The sequence below is a fragment of the Callorhinus ursinus genome, unplaced genomic scaffold (assembly GCF_003265705.2).
Source record: "Callorhinus ursinus isolate GAN/ISIS: 27379988/994484 unplaced genomic scaffold, GSC_fseal_2.0 scaffold9, whole genome shotgun sequence".
Lineage (NCBI taxonomy): Eukaryota > Metazoa > Chordata > Mammalia > Carnivora > Otariidae > Callorhinus > Callorhinus ursinus.
The window spans coordinates 579987-600561 of NW_027397071.1; the positions used below are offsets into that span (position 1 = coordinate 579987).

General features: G+C 45.7%; 1 protein-coding gene across 1 annotated transcript; it reads left to right on the forward strand.

The window, feature by feature from the left end:
* Nucleotides 1–1896: 1896 nt before the first annotated feature.
* On the forward strand, nucleotides 1897–18668 carry HMGCS2 (3-hydroxy-3-methylglutaryl-CoA synthase 2). Its single transcript, XM_025872547.2, has 10 exons — nucleotides 1897–2054; nucleotides 6361–6815; nucleotides 8332–8457; nucleotides 9026–9190; nucleotides 10586–10751; nucleotides 12335–12505; nucleotides 13505–13611; nucleotides 14794–14919; nucleotides 16326–16437; nucleotides 18316–18668. Exons 1-9 carry the CDS (start codon nucleotides 1951–1953, stop codon nucleotides 16430–16432), a joined length of 1527 nt encoding a protein of 508 aa, XP_025728332.1. The 5' UTR covers nucleotides 1897–1950; the 3' UTR covers nucleotides 16433–16437; nucleotides 18316–18668.
* Nucleotides 18669–20575: the final 1907 nt, after the last annotated feature.

The window sequence follows — 20575 nt, forward strand, 5'->3', positions numbered from 1 at the left end:
TTTGTGCAAGAGACTCTGTATGGTGATGCACTATGGGTAATCTGAGCTGCATTAAAGAAAGAAAAGAGGTCACTTAGAGGTATGATAAATGGCAAAAAAGTGGAGGAGCCAATGGTGGTCCCAGTGGGAGAAAAAGGTGGGGGTTCTTTTAAGTGAGCTGAAAAGATAGAGGTTATTAGAAATTAAGCAGCATGAAATTAAAATTTAGGAGGTGGTATAGACACTGTAGTGATAAGGTCAAGAGTATGAGTGTAGAGTGGGATGCTAAAGTCACATGGAAGACAAGATCATGGAAGTAGAAACTTAAGTGAAAGGCTAGAGTAGATGAATTATCCATGTGGAGATTAGCATCTTCATGAATGTTGAGAGAATTGATGTGGAAAAGAAAGCAGTGATTCATGTGCTTTAATCCTCATGAATGAGGGGAGTGGAGCAAGACTGTGAGTTGACATCTAGAATGAAGTGCACTGGGTGGCTCAGAGTGATGGCATGGACTTGAAGAGAGTGGGGCTTTTGAGAGGAGGGAGAGGAAAAATACTCTGGCAGTATCAATGCAGAGCAAAGAAGACATGTGCCTTATACTGAGTTCTTAAAAGTATATCTTGGGGACTGGTGGCCAGGGAGTGGATTTTGTGGGGCAGGCAAAGACCCCAACCACAATTTGAAAGCTGTAGATTGAGACAGAGCAAGAAACAAAGGTCATTTTCAGAAAAGAAATTGGAAATAAAGAATTTTAAGTTGATGACAGAACTTTGCAAAAGGCTCAGTGGTAGGGCATGGGTGACAGAGCAAGATTGAGTTAGAGAAGTAATGCACCAAGTTGTATGGGGGCAAGAACCTAAACATGATGGAAGACCCAGGAGACTTGGACTTCTGGGGGAACCTAGAAGGTCTCTGTCTGCAGGAAAATGAAGCCAGCCCTGATTCCCCTAAAGCAAGAACCACTCTGGCTCTTCTCCATGCCTTCCAAAGGGTTACATTAGGCAGGGGAGTTTTACTGAGTAAACCAATGAATAAATGCATGACCCTCATAAAAGATTGAGAAAGACTAGTGTTGTGAGAGAGAGGTGGAGAGAACAATTCACTCGAAGAGCAGATGGCAGGAACCTTTTTATAGAGAAGTAGAAGAGCAGAGTGGAAAGACCAGAATCTAGAGGCAAAAGACACAGTTGAGTCCCCAACCTGTTCCTTAGGTCTTTGGGAAAGTCATGTCATCTGACTACGTATCACTGGCCTCATCTGTAAAGTGGACTTTTCCACCTCAGGAGAGCCCTGATCACCCCTTTGGGGCTCCTGTACTTCTCCTGCAGCCTTCCTGCAGTTCACTAGGAGGTTGTGTACAGCTATACAAGTGTAAGAGTGACAATAAAGAGAGGAGAGGTATGGTGTGCTCCACATTCTCTCCAATAACCTGACCCTTTGCCTATGTGTCAGTATCTACTCCTAAGTACTTAAAAGACTGCTTCTTCGGTTTTGAAAGATGTTCCTTATTATGCATGATACATTAAAATAATAACAGCTAACCCCAGGGGGCATTCTGGAAGAGCAAGCAAGAGCAACCCAGATGAGGAGCCAGGGTCCAAGACAGGCCAAATGGGGTTACCCCAGGATGTATGACAACAAGGAACATCATAGCCCCCTGAGCTGGCTGGCCATAAGTAAGGCTGCCACAAGAGCCTGAGAAAGGAGAAATCAGAGCCATCCATTCCCACACCTGCCCAGGATCAGGGCAGCTGTGTACAAGTTGGGAGAGATGATGTTTTCCTTCGACTCGCCCATGTTCTGAGTGAGACCTTTGGCCCAGTTTTAGAAGCCATCTGAGCCCCGATAAGCAGGGGCGGGGCTTCCAGAGGCAGGAGTCTCAGAGCTCTCTATAAAGCCCAGTGGGGCACAGCTGGGCAACTCTCCCAAGGACCGTGAACTGTTGGTTTTGTGCCTGTTTCTCTGGAAATGCAGCGGCTGTTGACTTCAGTGAGGCGGGTCTTGCAAGTGAAGACAGCAATGCAGGAAGCCTTCGCCTCACCTGCTAGCCTTCTTCCAGCAGCCCACCAAAGGTGAGTCACGTTGTTCCCAGGGACTGTGCAGGCCACTCTTTGAGAATTGTCACTGAACCAGTAAAAGATAGATAGGTAGAGGGCCCACCATAAGGAAAAGCTCACTAGAATCCCAGGGAAGAGTAGGCAAGGCTTGTGCACAGCCTTAGATAAGCAAGTTAACCTGTTAAGGTCTCAGTTACGTCCTCTCTAAACAGATGGTCCCTTTCGGCTACAGAGTTCCAGGATCCCCAACCTCTGATACCCGCTGGGCGTAGACGATGACATCTTTCACTGCCCCAGCTGCATGAAGCAGTGGAAATATCAGTTCGAGGGCCCCCGGCATTCTCCATCTCCACCACCGTCCCCTGCTTTATCCCCAGCTCCTGCCAAGACCTGCAGCATTCTGTGCCAGCTGCGCTGTTAGTCAAACCAGCTGCTTCAAGTCACTGAAGCAAGATTCCAACGGACTGGGGATCATCAGCACGCTTCTCTGCCCTTTGATTTCATGAAAGGGGGAAATGGGATGTTAAAATAAGAGTGTATGTCTGTGTGCCATGCGTTGTGCACAGAAACACACACGCGTGCCTTTTATTTCTAAACACTCCTCAGTTTGGCCCACGTGCTTGGAGCCTGCCAACACCGATGGTCATAGCTACAGCTAGGGCCTTGGGATCCACTGCACTGTAGCACTAGCCCACTCCTCCCACTTCCACTCTGCCTTCCATGAATGCTGAGAAAAACGACTTTGACCCCGTGTCTTCCCTTGCCTGGCATCCAGGGACCTCGCCATACGAATGTGTGGGGTAGGGGACAATGCTCCTTAGCCTTCTTATTTTCTTCCTGACTCTCTGCCATTGTCCATACTCTCCTTCACCCTCTTTAGATGGGCCAAATGTCCCAGCTCAACACTTAACCTGTTCTTGTATCTGTGAGGAAGGGATTGACGTGGGTTTGCTTGTTTCAATAAGCAACAGCGGGCTGCCTAGCAAGAGCCAAACCTCAGAACTCATCCAACCTGTCCCTCCTTCTGGCCTCCTTGGTTCACACATTTCCCTTTTCCAGGGTACTCACAGCTCATCCCATTTTCCGTGGCCTAAAAGAGTATTAAGGATCTTTCTTATGAGTCTCTTTCTCTGTATGTCTGTCCCCTCTACTGCAACCTGCACCAGCTCTAAATCCAACCCAAGAACTACTCCCACCTCAGCTTATGCTTCCCCGCTGGTTAATGAAGAGGGGTGCCCTCGCCTTGGCAGTCCCCAGCTGCTTTTCTCATGTGCTGCGTCCCTAATCCCCTTCATTCTCTGCCCTGCCAGGTACCCTTACTTGCTTAGCCATCTCCCACTGTGACCGCCACCCCATCCACCCACCTCCAGTTCTTCCTCAGCAGAAGTGCCACTCATCCATCAAAGTGGATTTCAAATGTAGTCTCTCCCATGAAGCCTTTTCTGAGCCTACCACCCACAGGAAATCTCTGCTTCCTCCAAACTCCGGTGGGATTTTGTTATATCCCTCTTGAGGCCCTTATCACATTCTGACTCTCAGTTGGGATATGCATGTATGTGCTCGTTTATTCCTCCCACTGGTCAAGGAAGTGCTCAAGAACCTCTTTTCTTTGTCTACCCTCTCCACCTCGGCAGCCTCTCACTAACACAGTGCCTGGCACGTAATGGTGAATTTTGAAACACAAGAGAAGGAGGAGAGATGGAATAAAGAAAGAAAAGCATATTCTTGAACCAAGCAACCTCAGAACAAAACCAATTTTAAATTAAATAAAGTGATTATTCTCTAGAGAAAACATACAAGATAGGAAGGGCACTCTTAACTCCAGGGGTCTGATCTTTCTGGAAGCCTCTACATGCTAAATTTTCTTCAAGGTTCTGGAATCCACTTCCAGAAAATAGCCCCCTGCTAAGATAGTTACAACAGTTACCAAGTGGCTGATTCTTGGAACCTCTCCTTGAAAGCTTGGATTTCCAACTGGAAAGAGAGGAAGGGAGGGAGCCCAGAGAAGGCAGAATGAGAATGAGCCTGAGGGGAAAGCCAGCCAAGTGAAGGACCACTGCTGGCTAACCATTAGCTTCTACATACGGGGGAAGATTCTCCACAAATATTTGCGAGTACAAACTCCAATTATTTAGGGAACACCAAATAAATAGGGCAGATAACTGAATTCCAAACCTCTCTTATCAGATATGGGTGAACATTGATGCTTTGCCTCATTGTCTTATGATCTTGTGATCCACTTTGCCTCACAGTACTTCAAAGTGACCTTTCTGATGGGAGAACTGGGGTTTGCCAGAAGCCCGGAATCCTCAGGATGATTGACAGACACACTCAATCTGAGCTGTAGTTCCTGTGGTGTAGAGCTAAATGCATAAGCCTGTGGAGCCAACCTGTCACTCACCATGGTCAGGAATTCTATAGCCAGATATAAGTCAAAAGACTCTGGTGGCACTCAGGAGTGCCTTGGTGGCACCCAAAGTGGTGAAAGGACGGGATGTTTCTTACACATGAGTAACCATGAAGGTACTCTGAGCACAACACTTCACCAATGCATGCCTTGATTTCACCATCTGCAAAATGAAGAATATCACTAAAGTAACCAGATTTCAGGTACTTCCATGTGGAAACAGATGGAGGTGGACCTGGTGATTTCTGTACTCGTAGCTGGAAGGAGAAACTCCAGAATTTCGTCAGGGACATTAGGAGTCAGGATTGAAGAGAGGTGGGTAGGTCCAGGAAAGAAATAGATTATCTTTTCCCTCTTCCACTGACCCCCTTCCCCATTTTCTCTCTGCTCCCATTTAGAATTGTTCCCCCTGTCCTCTGTATTCTCACAGCCTTTGCTTTTTATACTATGTATTCAGCTGTGAAATGTCTGCCTCTTCTATTAGACCATGCTCTCTTGATGGGAACAAAGGATGCCTTCTTCACTACTGTGCATCTGGAACCCAGCACTGTGTAGGATGTGCTCCGTAAATATTCAGGGGCCCAATCAGAAAAAGCAGAGAGGATGGAATCAAGCAGGAAGCTTCCTTAAGAAGCAGAAAAACAATAGGTGTGTTCTTGTGTAGTAAAAAGAAACAAGGAGAAAGGGGATAATGAGAGGGCCACTTTAAAACTGAATGAGAGGGCGCCTGGGTGGCTCAGTTGGTTGGGCGACTGCCTTCGGCTCGGGTCATGATCCTGGAGTCCCCGGATCGAGTCCCGCATCGGGCTCCCTGCTCGGCGGGGAGTCTGCTTCTCCCTCTGACCCTCTTCCCTCTCGTGCTCTCTATCTCTCATTCTCTCTCTCTCAAATAAATAAATAAAATCTTTAAAAAAAAAATAAAAAAAATAAAACTGAATGAGATTTTTAAAGTTATGTCCTATGAAGTTTCTAACATGTGTAAACCATACGACAATAATAGTTCAAAGGGATGGAGAAGATAAAGGGAGTTAAAGTATGGTTTTTCACTGTTCAGAAAACAGTAGAAGTTAATGTAAGTTAGATTATAATAAACCAAGCATGCATATGGTAATCTCAAGGTCATTATTAAAAGAAAGAGGAGATAAAATGGAATAATAAATACTTGCTTAATCCAAAAGAATGCGGAAAGAAGAAATAAAGAAACAAAGGATATATGAGACAAGGGTGGTTCAAGTAGTTAAGCCTCTGCTTTCAGCTCAGGTCATGGTCCCAGGGTCCTGGGATCGAGCCCCGCGTCGGGCTCCCTGCTCCGCGGGAAGCCTGCTTCTCCCTCTCCCACTCCCCCTGCTTGTGTTCCCTCTCTCGCTGTGTCTCTCTCTGTCAAATAAATGAAATCTTAAAAAAAAAAAGAGAGAGAGAGAGACAAAGGAAATAAAAAGTGAGATAGTAGATTTAATCCCATCTGTACTGGTCATTAGAATAAATATAATTGGACTAGTTACTCCAATTAAAGCACCAATATTATAAGACTTGTTAAAAAACAAACAAAAAAGACCCAACTATGTGCTGTTTAGAAGAGATGTGTGTTAAATATAAAGACCCTGAGAGGTTAAAAGTATAAAAGGACAGCAAAAGATATACCATGCAAACAGTAATACTAAAAAACTCAGGCAGCTTTCTTAACATCAGCAAAAGTAGATTTTGTGGCAGGAATATCACGAAGATGAATTAAAGAGGGACATTTAGTAAGGATAAAAGGGTTAATTCAACAAAAGATAACCATCTTACATTTGCATTCATCTGATAATATAGCTTCAAAATATATGAAAAATGAATGAGATGATTGCTGTATAGTATTTTGAGGAGACTGGCTGGAGACCATTAAGAGGATTTTGATTGTTATCTCCATTACAGGTTTTCTACCATCCCTGCTGTCCCCTTGGCCAAAACAGATACTTGGCCAAAGGATGTGGGCATCCTTGCCCTGGAGGTCTATTTCCCAGCCCAGTATGTGGACCAAACAGACCTGGAGAAGTATAACAATGTAGAAGCAGGGAGGTACACGGTGGGCTTGGGCCAAACGCATATGGGCTTCTGCTCAGTCCAGGAGGACATCAACTCCCTGTGCCTGACGGTGGTGCAGCAGCTGATGGAGCGCATGCAGCTCCCGTGGGACTCTGTGGGATGGCTGGAAGTGGGCACAGAGACCATCATTGACAAGGCCAAGGCTGTCAAAACAGTGCTCATGGAGCTCTTCCAGGATTCAGGGAACACTGACATTGAGGGCATAGATACCACCAACGCCTGCTATGGTGGCACTGCCTCCCTCTTCAATGCTGCCAACTGGGTGGAGTCCAGCTCCTGGGATGGTATGTGCTTCCTGAGACCTTACGTAAGAAAGGGACTGGGTTAGAGGCTGAATCCTCAGTTTTGTTTCTCCATTTCCCCGGTGATTTCATCAGAGAGGGCAGGACAACTTATTCACACAGCTGCTGCTATTGTCAACAGCCACCATCCTGATAACTGCTTAGACTTGTATGACTTCATGCTGCTAATTAGGCAGCATGTTCACATAGCTGTTAATTTAGTCCTTCCAACAGCCTAGGAAGTGGGTGTTATGCCTGATTTAGAAGTGAGAAAATGGAGGACCTGATATCTTACACACAGTGTGTGGCAGGCGTGGGACACCAAACCAAATCCAATATATTCCTATTTCTGGTAAGTTTCTCCTAAGCCTCTGAGAGACAGAGTTAAACAAGTTTAGGTATTAAGGGGGAAACATCCTGGTAGAAATAGACCCAAAGAATCACAGGATAAAAAAACAAAACAAATAAAAGAATCACAGGATGGACTATTACACAGAGTATTTATTCTCTTACTCCCTTGCCTGGCTACTAGGAAATTGTTTTTTTGCTTAACATATTTTTTAAAAAATTTTATTTATTTATTTATATTTTTTGAAGCGGGGGAGGAGCAGAGGGCAAGGGTCCTGGGATAGAGCCCCACGTTGGGATCCCTGCTCAGTGGGGAGTCTACTTCTCCCTCTGTCCCTCCTCCTTGCTCATGCTTGCTCTCTCTTACTCTCTCTCTCAAATAAATAAATACAAATCTTTAAAGAAAAAAAGAATGTGCCAAATTGTTCTTCAAGACGTTGTACTAAAGTACATTCCTATAATACATATTATCAAGCTTTCTAATCTTTGTCCATTTAATAAGGAAAAATAAGGATTTTTCTCTTTTTTCATTATAAGAAAGCTTCAGTATTTTTTAGGATGTTCATTGGCCATTTTCTCATTACATACCTTGGGTTTTTTTTTTTTTAATGAGACTTTTATAAATGAAGCAAAATAGCTTTTTGTTGGTTGTAAGTATTGTAAATACTTCCCCAGTTTGTCTGAGTTTGTTTCTGATAAAAAGTTTGACTTTTTGGATAGTCAAATTTACTAATCTTTTCTTTAACAGCTTCTAAATACTTTTCTATAGTTTCCAAACTATATATATCTGTAAAATATATATATATATTTCCAAGCCATATATATAAAACAATACTTTTTTGTTGGAGTTGTTACAATTCTTAAAAGAAGGTTCTTGGGTTTCCGTGAATTTGTGTTGGAATCCTGACTTTGAATCCTTATCTTAACATCTATTAGCTGTGTGCCTTAAGCCAAGTGACTTAAGTTCTTTGGGCCTCCATTTCTTTGTACATAAAGAGGGAATAACTCTACCCGATATATAGGCTAATCGTGAGGGAAGGGATTTTTGTTTTGTTCACTGGTCTATCTTTAGTACCTAAAATTGTGCCTGGTTCACAGGAAGCACTCAGTCTACTCGAGACTTGGGTAGTGATCTCAAGTAGAGATAATTACTTCTTGTCTCTCATTACAGGTCGCTATGCAATGGTGGTCTGCGGAGATATTGCAGTCTATCCCCGTGGTAATGCTCGCCCCACAGGTGGGGCTGGAGCTGTGGCCATGCTGGTTGGGCCCAAGGCCCCTCTGGCCCTCGAGAGAGGTCTGTGGTAAACTGTGGAAATGTGGTACCGAGAGACTGTGCACAGCAAATGCGTAGCTCCCAATCCCAAGTTGGCATACCCACTACACAGGGCTGAAGTATGGATTTGAGGATGATATCGCTTGCCTTCAAAAGGCTGGACTGGGGAGCAAAGTGCAGGGAGGAAGGGAATGGAGGGATCATCAAGGTTTCCTCTTCTGCACCATCATGCATTGGGATAATGATGCATGGAATGAGTGACATTGATGCTGCAGATGAGGACCTTTAAGGAGCTAGACTGGCAATTGAAGATGAAAGAAGATAACTGGATATAAGGAGAAAGGTTCCCCTTTGAGACTTTTGGCACCTATTCCAGATTTTGTTAAGGCCATATAGGTATGGAAAGGGAAATATAAATCTCATTTATATAAGAGCAACCATCTATTCAACTCCCTTGAAACACGGGAGGGATGTTGAGTGGACTCAGACAGAGAAAAAACAGGAAACTGTTAGTACATGCCTCCCCATCCTCCCTGCTCCATGGGGGCTGCATCATACCATCCCTGAATCTCTCCTTGTGCCTTGCCAGGGCTTAGAGGAACCCACATGGAGAACGTATATGACTTCTACAAACCAGATGCGGCTACAGAGTACCCAATAGTGGATGGCAAGCTCTCCATCCAGTGCTACCTACGGGCCTTGGACAGATGTTACACATTATACCGTCAAAAAATCCAGAACCAGTGGAAACAAGGTATGGGGCTCAGAGGGCAGAAAGTGGGGACTCTATTTCTAGGGGACCAAGAGGTGGTCCTAAAAGCTTAAGACAAGATTTCTTCTTTCCTTCAAAAATGATCTCAAAAGAATTGCTTCATGTCGCCTTCCTCTTACACCCTTCCATGGATCTATGCTAAAGTCCATCTGGAAGCTTCCAATTCAAGTATGAAGCCGCCTCCAACCTGAGCTAAATGAAAGAAAGTAAACAATCTAGGACCAAAGCCACCAGTAGGAAACCAGTGGGTGTCAGTCCCCTGGGGAGGTACTGTGGTGAGTCAGAGTAGCCACATCCTACCGGGGCTAGGATTTGTCTCTGTTGAAGTCAGGAGTGATTTGACTCACCTTTTGTAGTTTGCTACCTTTTAAAGTCTGGTCGATGTTGAAAAATCTTATCTCTATTTTCAGTATTAGTATACTGAAATTGTGATTTTTCTTTGGATGGTAATGTTACAAGTTAATTTTATTTTAACCTTTAGTTTCTGAGTTCTCCTGCTAAGAAAATATGTGCTGCTTTCATAATCAGAAAGGAAACAAACTTTATTTTAATAAAGTACAGAGTGATCTACTTTAAAAAAAATAAAAGGGCTCTTACCTGCTTAACCATGGCCAGAAGGGCATCTGTGATAGGCAGTTTCCAGTGTGAGAAAAGGCACGTGTGAAAGGTCCCAGAGCATGGAGGCTTTAGGGGTGGCCTTAGGAGCCACTTCTTGCCCCTTTCCACTGTGCTGAGAGGGCTGCCACTCACCACTGCTGGCCCATACGGGTAAGCAGTGGACTTGGACTTCTCTACCTTCCATCCTCTGTAAATTTGGTATTGGCTAATCGCTCTCACCAGCTCTGTATTCTGTCTGCATTCTAATTTTGCTCCGTAAACTCATGCGGAATTTGATTGATGCTGCTTTGGCTCTCAGCACTAAGAGACAGTCTAGGGTGTCTATAGAGTCAGAGACATCAGAACCTAAATCCAAAGCCAGCCATTTTCAAGCTGGGGAGCCTTGGACACATGACCTAGCTTCATATTTTAGAGACTCTGTTTCCTTCTCTGAAAAATAGAGACAGTAACACAACACTAGTTTCATTTGGAGGAATTATCTGTCATAAAGGTTGGCAATAGTAGACAGGAAGAAAACATTTGTTTCTCTCCTTTCTTTCTTTATAAGTAGAGTGCTTAGTAAGATCCTTGTAAAGTGAATGAGCAAAACTTTCATGTGTTTGCTGGAGGTAAGAGCTGGTTCTCTGGGATGTGTTTGCTGGAGGTGGGAGCTGGTTTTCCGGGATGCCTCAAGTCACTCAGAATACTTAGGTCTTGGGGTGTAGGTCTAAATGGCTCATCTGCCATGGCACATCCTTGCTTTCACACCTCCTCTTCCAGCTGGCATCGATCAGCCTTTCACTCTTGATGACTTGCAGTTTATGATCTTTCATACACCCTTCTGCAAGATGGTCCAGAAATCCCTGGCTCGCCTGATGTTCAATGACTTCCTGTCAGCCAGCAACGACACGCAGACCAGCCTCTATAAGGGGCTAGAGGCCTTCAGGTGGGTCCTCTTCGGGGAAACCTAGAGGCTCGTGAGGGCTGAGGAAGGAGGAGGTTTCTTCACTCCTTGAGTCTGTACCACCAGCCAACCCTGTGGGTGAGAAAAGGACAATCCTCCAACACAATAGAAATGACACCGAGTCTATACATGACTTATTGGGTTATGGCCTACATAGAGCCCCCCATCTTTTATCTCAGGGAGCACAGGGTGTTTGCCAGCACCTCTAGATCAAGTGGCTGGCTATCAGAAGCTTCAGAGAATAAGAAAAAGGGGAAAGGGAGTGTGGCTAAATCATTCAGTCAGTAAACATTTTATGAACATCAACTGTATGTCAGGCATCATACTAAACTCCAGGGACACCAAAATAAATGTGACTCCATGATCCCTGCCTCTAGGATCTTACAGTCTATATGGACAGAAACAACTAGAAGCAAATAATCACAGTACAGGATGGCAACTTGGGAGCATCAAGCCTCATTCTCACTTGCCATCGTTGAATTAATGTCTGGCCTATTGCCTTAATTTCCCCCATCTACAAAATGGAGATAGTCCAGCTCCCCACCTTAGAAGAATCTGTTTATTGATGCCTTACTCCAAGACATTTAGAAAAAAGAATCTTCAATACACAGTTCCCACTGGGAAGAAAATATTCCCTTTTCTTCTTGGTAGCTGTTTAGTTCAAGTTTTGGAGTATTCTACCAACATCTGCCCCCATTACTAACTACCACTAACCCTGCCACAAACTAAAACATCAAAATGAGCACAAACACTACTTACAAGACCTGTCCCATGAAAGAAAATTCTAACATATACCAAAGATAATAGTTTAATATCTTTAATATATGGAGGTCTCATCAATAATAAAATAAACACCCTAATAGAAAAATGAGCAAAAGATATACACCAGAAATTTCCTCAAAGAAGAAATGCACATGATCCCATTTTCAAATGTGCTTGCTCATTAGTAACAAATTTAAACGAGTTACCATTTTCCTTACATAGCCTTTTTAAAAATTTGAATACCCAGAATTGATGAGGCTCTATGAAAAAGCACAACAGTGGATGTGTAAATCGACACAAGGGCTTTGGGGAGAAATAGGAACACACAACACAAAGGCCTTAAAGATGTGCACACTTTTTGGTTCAGCAAATCCACATGTGTGAGGGAACATGCAGAGTTTTAACTGGTGGGGACAGGAATGGGGAAATTGGTTCAAGTAGGGCACATCATTTCATGGTCAATCCTGCAGCCTTTAAAAATATTGCTAGAGAAGATGATTTAATGTCATAGAGAAAATTAGTTAGGGAAGCATGTTGAAGAGAATATATAGCACGATTTTATTTTCTAGTTAACCTTATGAAAGCAGGGATGGATTCCACAAGAAAAATTGACCTCAGCGCTCTCTCTGAATGGTAGGACTGTTAGTGACATTGTTTTTCTTTGTGCTGGTCTGTATTTCCAAATATTTTGTAATAAAAACATGTGCCTAAAAGTCTCTTCAGAAGCTGTTACTTTTCCCCCTTGCTGCCTCCCTCCCCTTCTGTGGTCTCTCACCTGGCCTGTGTTTCTGGCTGCCTCCCAGGGGGCTAACGCTGGAAGAAACCTACACCAACAAGGACATGGATAAAGCACTTCAAAAGGCCTCCCTGGACATGTTCAACAAGAAAACCAAGGCCTCCCTTTACCTCTCCACTCACAACGGGAATATGTACACCTCATCCCTATATGGGTGTCTGGCCTCCCTTCTGTCCCAGTGAGTACTGTGCCTAGCCCCACCTTCTACCCTCCACCCCATGGTTGTGGTCGGAGGGGTCAACCAAATTTGGTTCCTCTTCCGGTTCAGAAATTCTTAAGGAAGGAAAGATAATGAAGGAAACATGTTTCAAAGGTACATGTATAGACAGATTTACCATCAGTATTAAACAATGGTCTGCAAAGTGACAACGTATGATGTCAAGGAATGTGTAACATCTGCTTGGATGTAGCAAGCACATAATAGAACTTTGATGCATATTTTTATCTCATCCATTTGAAATCTCTGTCCTTAGTAAAGCATGGCGGTTAAGAGAGTCTAGCTTTAGAATCCACAACCGGGGTTTAACTTATTAGCTTTGCTCTTGGAAAAATGCTTACCCTCTATGTGCTTCACTTTCCCCATCTATAAAACGTATGCACTAACAATACCTACCTTCTAGTGTTTTGATGAATGCTAAATGTGTAAAGGAATTAAAACACTAGTGCTCAGCAAGCGCTCAGATACTAGTTGTTATTTCTATTGATATTCTATTTTCTGGGTTTTGTAAGGAAATACTTGTACTATAGTACCTGTGCCTAACATAGGAGATCTATATATGAACTCAACAAATGATTACTGATGAGGGGATGATAAAAAAAGGAACAACTGCTGAAACATTACCAGAAAACATGGAAGCCTTGAAGTGGTCTGGCCTCCAAACTTCAGAGTTCACTGAATTCATCTTGTCCTCATAGGTGGCGAGAAGCTCCTTTTATACCCCAAATTCTGTTAATGCTCAATGTGTCCTCTGTATCTTGGATTTTAGCCACTCTCCTCCTGGCAAGTTTTCTTCTTTCTGGGTCTATCCCCAGGGTCTTCCAAAAGCCCCTCTTTGTGCAGAGTGCCTGGAGCCCATTTCTACTTGCAAGAGGTTGACTAGATTGGGGCGATAAGTTGGTGGTTTATTTGAAGGCAGACTGTAATGCCAATGGGCTTCTTGGGTTTCTTTCCCTACAGGTACTCTGCCCAGGACTTGGCTGGCTCCAGGATTGGGGCCTTCTCTTATGGCTCTGGCTTAGCAGCAAGTTTTTTTTCGTTTCGAGCATCCAAGGATGCTTCTCCAGGTGAGTCCTGTCTTTCTTTTTTTTTTTTATTTATTTATTTATTTTTCTTTTCAAATTGTTTTTTATTGTTATGTTAATCACCATATATTACATCATTAGTTTTTTTTTTTTGGTATATTTTTTTATTGTTATGTTAATCACCATATATTACATCATTAGTTTTTGATGCAGTGTTCCATGATTCATTGTTTGTTCATAACACCCAGTGCTCCATGCAGAATGTGCCCTCCTCAATACCCATCACCAGGCTAACCCATCCCCCCACCCCCCTACCCTCTAGAACCCTCAGTTTTTCAGAGTCCATCATCTCTCATGGTTCATCTCCCCCTCTGACATACTCCCCTTTTCTTCCTCTCCTGTTATCTTCTTCTTTTCCTGAGTCCTGTCTTTCTATCAGGCACTTCTGGTAAGATTCATCAGGTAAAAGAAACCACTCTCTGCCTCACCACTACTGAGGCTCCCATCTGGACAGAATTAAGTTGTGATTAAGAACAAAGGAACTCCGTGAAGAGATTTTTTTTTTTTAAGATTTTATTTATTTGACAGAGAGAGAGACCACAAGCTGGGGGAGTGGGGGAGGGAGAAGCAGGCCTCCCGCCAAGCAGGAAGCCAGATGTGGGGCTCGATCCAGGACCCTGGGACCATGACCTGAGCAGAAGGCAGATGCTTAACGACTGAGCCACCCAGGCGCCCCTCCCTGAAGGGATTTAAGCAATGGAGTCAGTTTGTCTAATTTATGGAGTTGAAGCATTTGCCTGGCTACTACTTGAAACTAGATTGAAGAGAAACAAAGGTGGAAGTGGGAAACCAGTCAGGTTGTTCCAGCAAGAAGTCCAGGGAGGAGGGAGTTAATGGCCCTTTGGTTGCAACTGGTTAAAGGGAAGTTGATGGATTTGAAATTTTCAATAAATGTCTGTTGATTATTTTATGTCAGATATGATTGAGGGTGCGCACCTAAGCACTCTGTGGGACATTCCTTGACTAAGAGAGTGTGTCTGCCAGTAGGTTTCGCTAACATGTTTGCTGACCTCTATCATTTCTCGACATTCCAAGCCACACACAGTACCTTCTTTCTCCAGGGTTCGAGCCCCCACAGAACCTGGCTCTCTTTCGGACTCGTGATTGGTAGCAATGATAATGACAGTCAAGCAGATTTAACCATCTTGCCTTTGGGTTTCCCAGGATCCCCCCTGGAGAAGCTGGTGTCTAGTATGTCAGACCTGCCAAAACGCCTCGCCTCCCGGAAGCGTATGTCTCCTCAGGAGTTCACGGAAATAATGGACCAAAGAGAACAATTCTACCATAAGGGTAAGAAAAAGAACAAGAAGAGAGGAGAAGGAAATTGTCTCAGTTTTCATGCCAGGGGCAAAGAGCCGGGGATTCATCAGAAGTCTGGACTACAGTGGGCCAGGGTGAAGACATCTATGAGATATGATTGGGAGAAAATCCGTTAGGTGCAAAGGGGCAAGAATTGGGTGGGGAAGCAGAAGGCAGAGTGGAGAAGAGGTGGGAAGCAGCATGTAGCTTCTCAGTATAGATTGTAGCTAACTACTCAAAACAGGAACTGGACAATGCAGTCCCAAGGACATCAGAAGTGTGGTCTTGAAAACTGCTCTCTATGCAGCAGTTGAAAGAGCCCAGACTTTGGAGCTAGATATTCAAATCTAAACCAACCTGTGACATTCAGTAACTCTTTATCTTTGGGAAAATTGTTGAAGTTTTCTCAGCTCTCTTATTTCTAAAATCATACCAGCTTTGCAAGATTGCCAAAGTGATTAAATGAGTTAATGTACATAAATAAGTTATCGACAGCCCACCTGCCCCCTTTCCCTACCAAACATAAAAATAAAATATTGCCCAATGGGGCGCCTGGGTGGCTCAGTGGGTTAAGCGTCTGCCTTCGGCTCAGGTCATGATCCCAGGGTCCTGGGATCGAGTCCCGCATTGGGCTCCCTGCTCATCAGGGAGCCTGCGTTTCCCTCTGCCTCTCCCCTGCTTGTGCTCTCTCTCTCTCTCAAATAAATAAATAAAATCTTAAAACAGATATTGCCCCAAAAAGCAACAAAGGAGAAGGAGACAAAAGCTGAAGTTATGACTGGAGAGACCAGATGGTGGTTTTGAAACCGATACCAAACAAAAGGTATTTTCTCAAGCAAGACTTGGGACACATGGCTTGCAGTGTGGTCTGAAAGGGAGACAGAATACACGGAACAGGGAATGTTCCAGAAAACCTAGGTCTAGTAGTCATCCATCTCCTCTAGAACAGGGACACCTTAGGGTAAAGAGGAAAAACAATTAAAATAAAAATAGGACTTCTGAGATAAACACTGATGGACAAAGAACAGAAATACTACAATGAATCAGAGCCAGAGAACTTAGAGCTAGGAAGGAAGTGTCTATCAGAAGATACGAAGCTCTGAGGTATACATACCTCAAGCCAAGTGCCATTGGCAAGAGGACATGATGAGGACTTCAAGAGAGGAAAGTCACATTTAGTGTAGGAAAACGTCATACTCCTATAGTAAAATTTCTCATAGCCAAGGCTTATGTACTAGATCCAAGATGGCTGCTTCTGGTTCTTGGGCTGGTCCAAGGCTCTGCTGGGGATGGGACAGGTGGCCTCACAGCCAGGAGAGCTTCACAGTGAAGGCAACCCTGGCACTCTTTTCTCTTCCCCAACCCCTTTGTAAGTATTGCCTCTTCTCATTCCACAGTGAATTTCTCACCACCTGGTGACACGAGCAGTCTTTTCCCCGGCACGTGGTACCTAGAGCGAGTGGATGAGCTATATCGCCGCAAGTACGCCCGGCGACCAATCTAAAGGTGGTGAGTGACGTTTTGCAGGGTGGGTGGCATCAAGTTTGTCCTCTGGGTAACAGATGCAGTTCCGATAGTGTACCCAGGCCAGACAGGGTCTATAGATCCGAAGTGATCGGGGGTGGGGAGTTTATACCATGAGGACCACCCAGAACTGGTGGGGCTTTTTGCCCAGGAAAGACAAAAGCTGGCGGAGGGGCACGTTTTTTAACTCTGGAATGTGGAAAAAAGTCAACTTGTTTACCTGATCTGCTGGGGATAGGAAGCTTCCCTAGAAACATGATAGAAACCAAATTGGCATCTGTGAGGGGAACCTACAGAACCCATTCCTCCAAAGGGGGGGTGGGTAGGAACAAAGATGAATGGCTGCAGAAAAGATATCTACAGATTCATGAAGAAACACGGTGTTGGGGATTCTGTTGGAGCCAGAAGCCTTGGCAGGAGGGAGCCTTGCCAGGTGGTTCCTCCTGGGGAATGGCAGTGAGGTTTGGAAAGTCAGTGGAGGGGGCCGTGGGGGTGGGAGGAGAGAAGGGTTTCTTGCCAGAGGACTGACTGCCTGAGGGGGAGATGGAAGACTTCTTGGGGTTCTTTTTAAAGGAGAATCAAGTATTCAGAAGGAGACTCTTAGGGGCGCCTAGGTGGCTCAGTCGGTAAAGCCTTTGGCTCAGGTTCTGATCCCAGGGTCCTGGGATTGAGCCCCATGTCAGGCTCCTCGCTTCGCGGGGAGTCTGCTTCTCCCTCTCTGTCAGCCACTCTCTCCTGCTTGTGTGCTTTCTCTCTCTCTGTCAAATAAATAAATAACATCTTTAAAAAAAAAAAAGGAATCAGAATCTTACAGTTCATGGACTTCAGTTTATCTTCCAAGTTGCTAAAATAAGCAGAATGGAGGAGTGAGAAGCCATTTCTTCAACAATCCATAAATCTCAACAAACACAGTCCCCAAATATTTCCTTTGTGTGTGTGTGTGTGTGTGTGTGTGTGTGTGTGTGTGTGTGTATTTATTGTCTCCCTCCTTTGGTAGATGAAGGGTAGAAGGTTTGCCGAGGGCAGGATGTGGAGCCAGGGAAGCGAAGGAAGTCCACGGGTAAAGGAGATACCCAGATAAAGCAGGAAAACCACAGGATATGCAGGAAGACTGCAGTTCACAGTACTTGGCCTCCTCCCCTGGGATGTTCGGTGCTCAGCAAAGGTGGACAAGGGGCCTGACCGGCCGGGGCTGCAAGTGTGGTTGGACTGCAAGCTCAGCACCCAGGGCCACAGACTTGGACACTGCCCCAGAGTCATTTGTTTGCTTGCTTGAAATAGGATTCTTAAGGGCAAGTCAATGGCAAAGAGGAGGCAATTAGATGTGTCAAGCTATTCAGTCATCAGAAGGAGAGAGAGAGTGACAGACAGAGAGAAATTTGGGATTTTCAAGGGTGAGTGTCCAAATCAGGCTCCCTCCCTCTCATGGTCCACAAGCATCGTACCTCAGAGGAAGAAAGCTGGGGCTCCTGTCCTGTCTCATCCTGATAGCTCACATGAGCAACAAACCCACAACAATGAAATTTTAAGTGAATGAAAGGCTTTCTGTCAGCGTGGCACTCTGTGGAGCTGTCTCTTTGCTGTCCAGCCTGTCCAGCCTGCTCTTCTGTCAAGCAGATTGTGTCATGGGGCCCCTGCCCACCTCCTTTGGCTCCTGTGGCATTTGGCACAGGTGGCTCAGGCATCCAGGCGTGGAGCTGGGCAGGCAGCGTTGCCCCCGAGACCTCATGATGCAGGCAGGAGAGCCCCTCTGCATAGCCTTACCTCAGACAAGACACAGGTACTGGGAGCAAGGGCAGGGCGGAGGGATGCCCAGAATGACTCACACTGAATGTCCTTCTTTTGTCTCTTTAAATTCTACAGACCATGGTTCCTGGGAAATCTACACCAGCAGAGTTTCTGCTCATGGATCATATTTTTAAAAAAGCCCATTTTTAGATGGAAATGGATTGGATTCGACACCGTAGTCCCCAGAAGCAGTGGCCTTGGAGAGTAAGGGGCCGTCCTTAGCGGTCCTTCCTGCCTTTCTCTGCTGCAGTCACTGTTGTGGGCTAATGGCGGCGCAGGGGTCCTCTGTGGAAAAGCGGATGCGAAGAAGACCTAGCCCAGAATCACTGCTCTCCGGAACTGGGAAAAAAAATCCAGATAACTTTGCCTATCATGTTCCCTTGTGGCCATAATTATCATTATTAGATGTCTGTGCTGTTATATCTCTATTCCTTTCTTACGGTTTTTGGTCAATTTCTAGATGCTGTAGCGGGTACTAAACCCCTATAATACAATGCAACAGTTAGAGAAGGAGGCAATCCCTCGTTGTATTGTTGGAAACCGGAGCACCAGGCACGCACAGCTGACATGCCGAGGAGCCTGCCGGACCCCCTGGCTCTGAGGGCCCCACTCTCCCTGACCCCGCACCTGCCCCCACCGCTGTAAAACCACTGAGCGCTCACCTCACACACCCCTCCCCCATCCCATTCCATTCTCCAAGAAGTACAGGGGAACAAAGTTGGGGACACACAGCCTCTGCGCCCAGCTTCCCTCCCTGATCTAAAGACGCCACCTGTAGACCGGGCCAGAAATACCCTCAAGGTCGGCCACAGCTCCTTGCTCAGGCCTTGCCAGTATTCTCTGGGCAAATAGACACAGGGCAGAGGTTAATGCAGCATGCTTTTGACTCCTCCAGCCAAAAGTGAGAGTTTTGATACCTAGCAGGGAATTCTTCCGCTAGAGATTGATTTGTCTCCCTTGGGTTAGGGCACTGCCTTTGCTAGGACCCTCTTATAAAGTAGCAAGGGTTCAGGGGGGTGGGAATTGAGCCAGGGAGAGGTCTGGGAGGGGGAAGGAGGGTACCAGGTCTTTTAAAAAGCTTCCTCAGCTGTCCCGCTTTGCAGGAGAAAAGCTGGCTTCCTTTGGTGGGGAACAAGGCTGGCTGGACGGGGCACGGGGCATGTGGGAATGAGATGCGGAGCCAGCCCACTTCACTGCTTGCCCAAGGCTGTTCATGTCCCCACACTCACCAGAAAATCCGAGCTAAACCCCGATTTGAGCAGCTAATACAACATCGGCTGACTTCCCCAGCCCTCTTTCCAGGTGCGTGCTGAGCTCCTCCTGTTCCACCAGGTGTAACTCTCTCTGGCGGCCCTAGCTGCCTGCTCCTCTCTGCAAGCTGTCTGGAAGCCCTTAGTCTAGCTGGCATTCCTGCTAGACAACATAAGCCTTTCCTAAGATCTCCAGAGCAGCGTCTGTAGTCCTGGGCAAAAGCCACTACGCACCAGAGTTCTTGAGATAAGAGTCTCTGGGCCTTGCCTTCTACCCATACGGAGTTCACTGTGGGGTCTTGGTGCTGAAACTGCCTCCGTCGGCCTTAGCATCCAGGACTTCCATATCACCCAGTGCCTCCACTCAGGAGTCATTTGGACACGATGTGGGAGTGGGAATGAAAAGATTTGACAACGAGGATGTCAGGGTCCTGACCGGTTGAATGGATGCTGCCCGTGCCCCCAGCCCTGGCTCAACTCAAGGCACTCAGGATGCCATTGGGCATTGCCTCCACCGCACAGACAGAGGCCCCTGGCCCCGCTCAGTTCCCCTTCTTCACCAACTTTGGTATGGAGCCCTGGGCCTTCCTCTGGCAGCTCTGGGAGCACTGCATTGGGATGGATTCCTGCTGGCTGTTGAACAAAGCCCTTCCCCCTAAGGAAGGACAACATAGGAGGGAAGCGTTTCTAGTTGCCCCATCCCAGGCTTGCCCTCGGGTCTGCTCCTGCCATTTGTTTCTTTGTCCAGATAACACTGGCAGATAAAGAATTTCCCTGCAGGGGCGCCTGGGGGTTTCAGTTGGTTAAGGGACTGCCTTGGGCTCAGGTCATGATCCTGGGGTCCTGGGATCAAGCCCCGCGTTGGGCTCCCTGCTCGGTGGGGAGCCTGCTTCTCCCTCTGTCCACTAGTGCTCTTTCTCTCTCTTAAGTAAATAAATAAAAATCTTAAAAAGAAAAAAAAAAATTTCCCTGCGGAGGCAAGAAATTGCCCTGGCTGACTTGGAGGAGGAAAGAGGATGAAGTGATCACTGGATAAGGGCACTGGGCCACGTTATACTCGTCTCGAGCCAGAGTGCATCACGTGT

Bases quoted from the DNA above. Each gene is read 5' to 3' on its own strand.
- HMGCS2 (XM_025872547.2), top strand. From the start codon at position 1,951: ATGCAGCGGCTGTTGACTTCAGTGAGGCGGGTCTTGCAAGTGAAGACA. The intron at 2,055-6,360 runs GTGAGTCACGTT...TCTCCATTACAG, and splicing joins CTTCCAGCAGCCCACCAAAG to GTTTTCTACCATCCCTGCTG. The intron at 8,458-9,025 runs GTCTGTGGTAAA...GTGCCTTGCCAG, and splicing joins CCCTCTGGCCCTCGAGAGAG to GGCTTAGAGGAACCCACATG.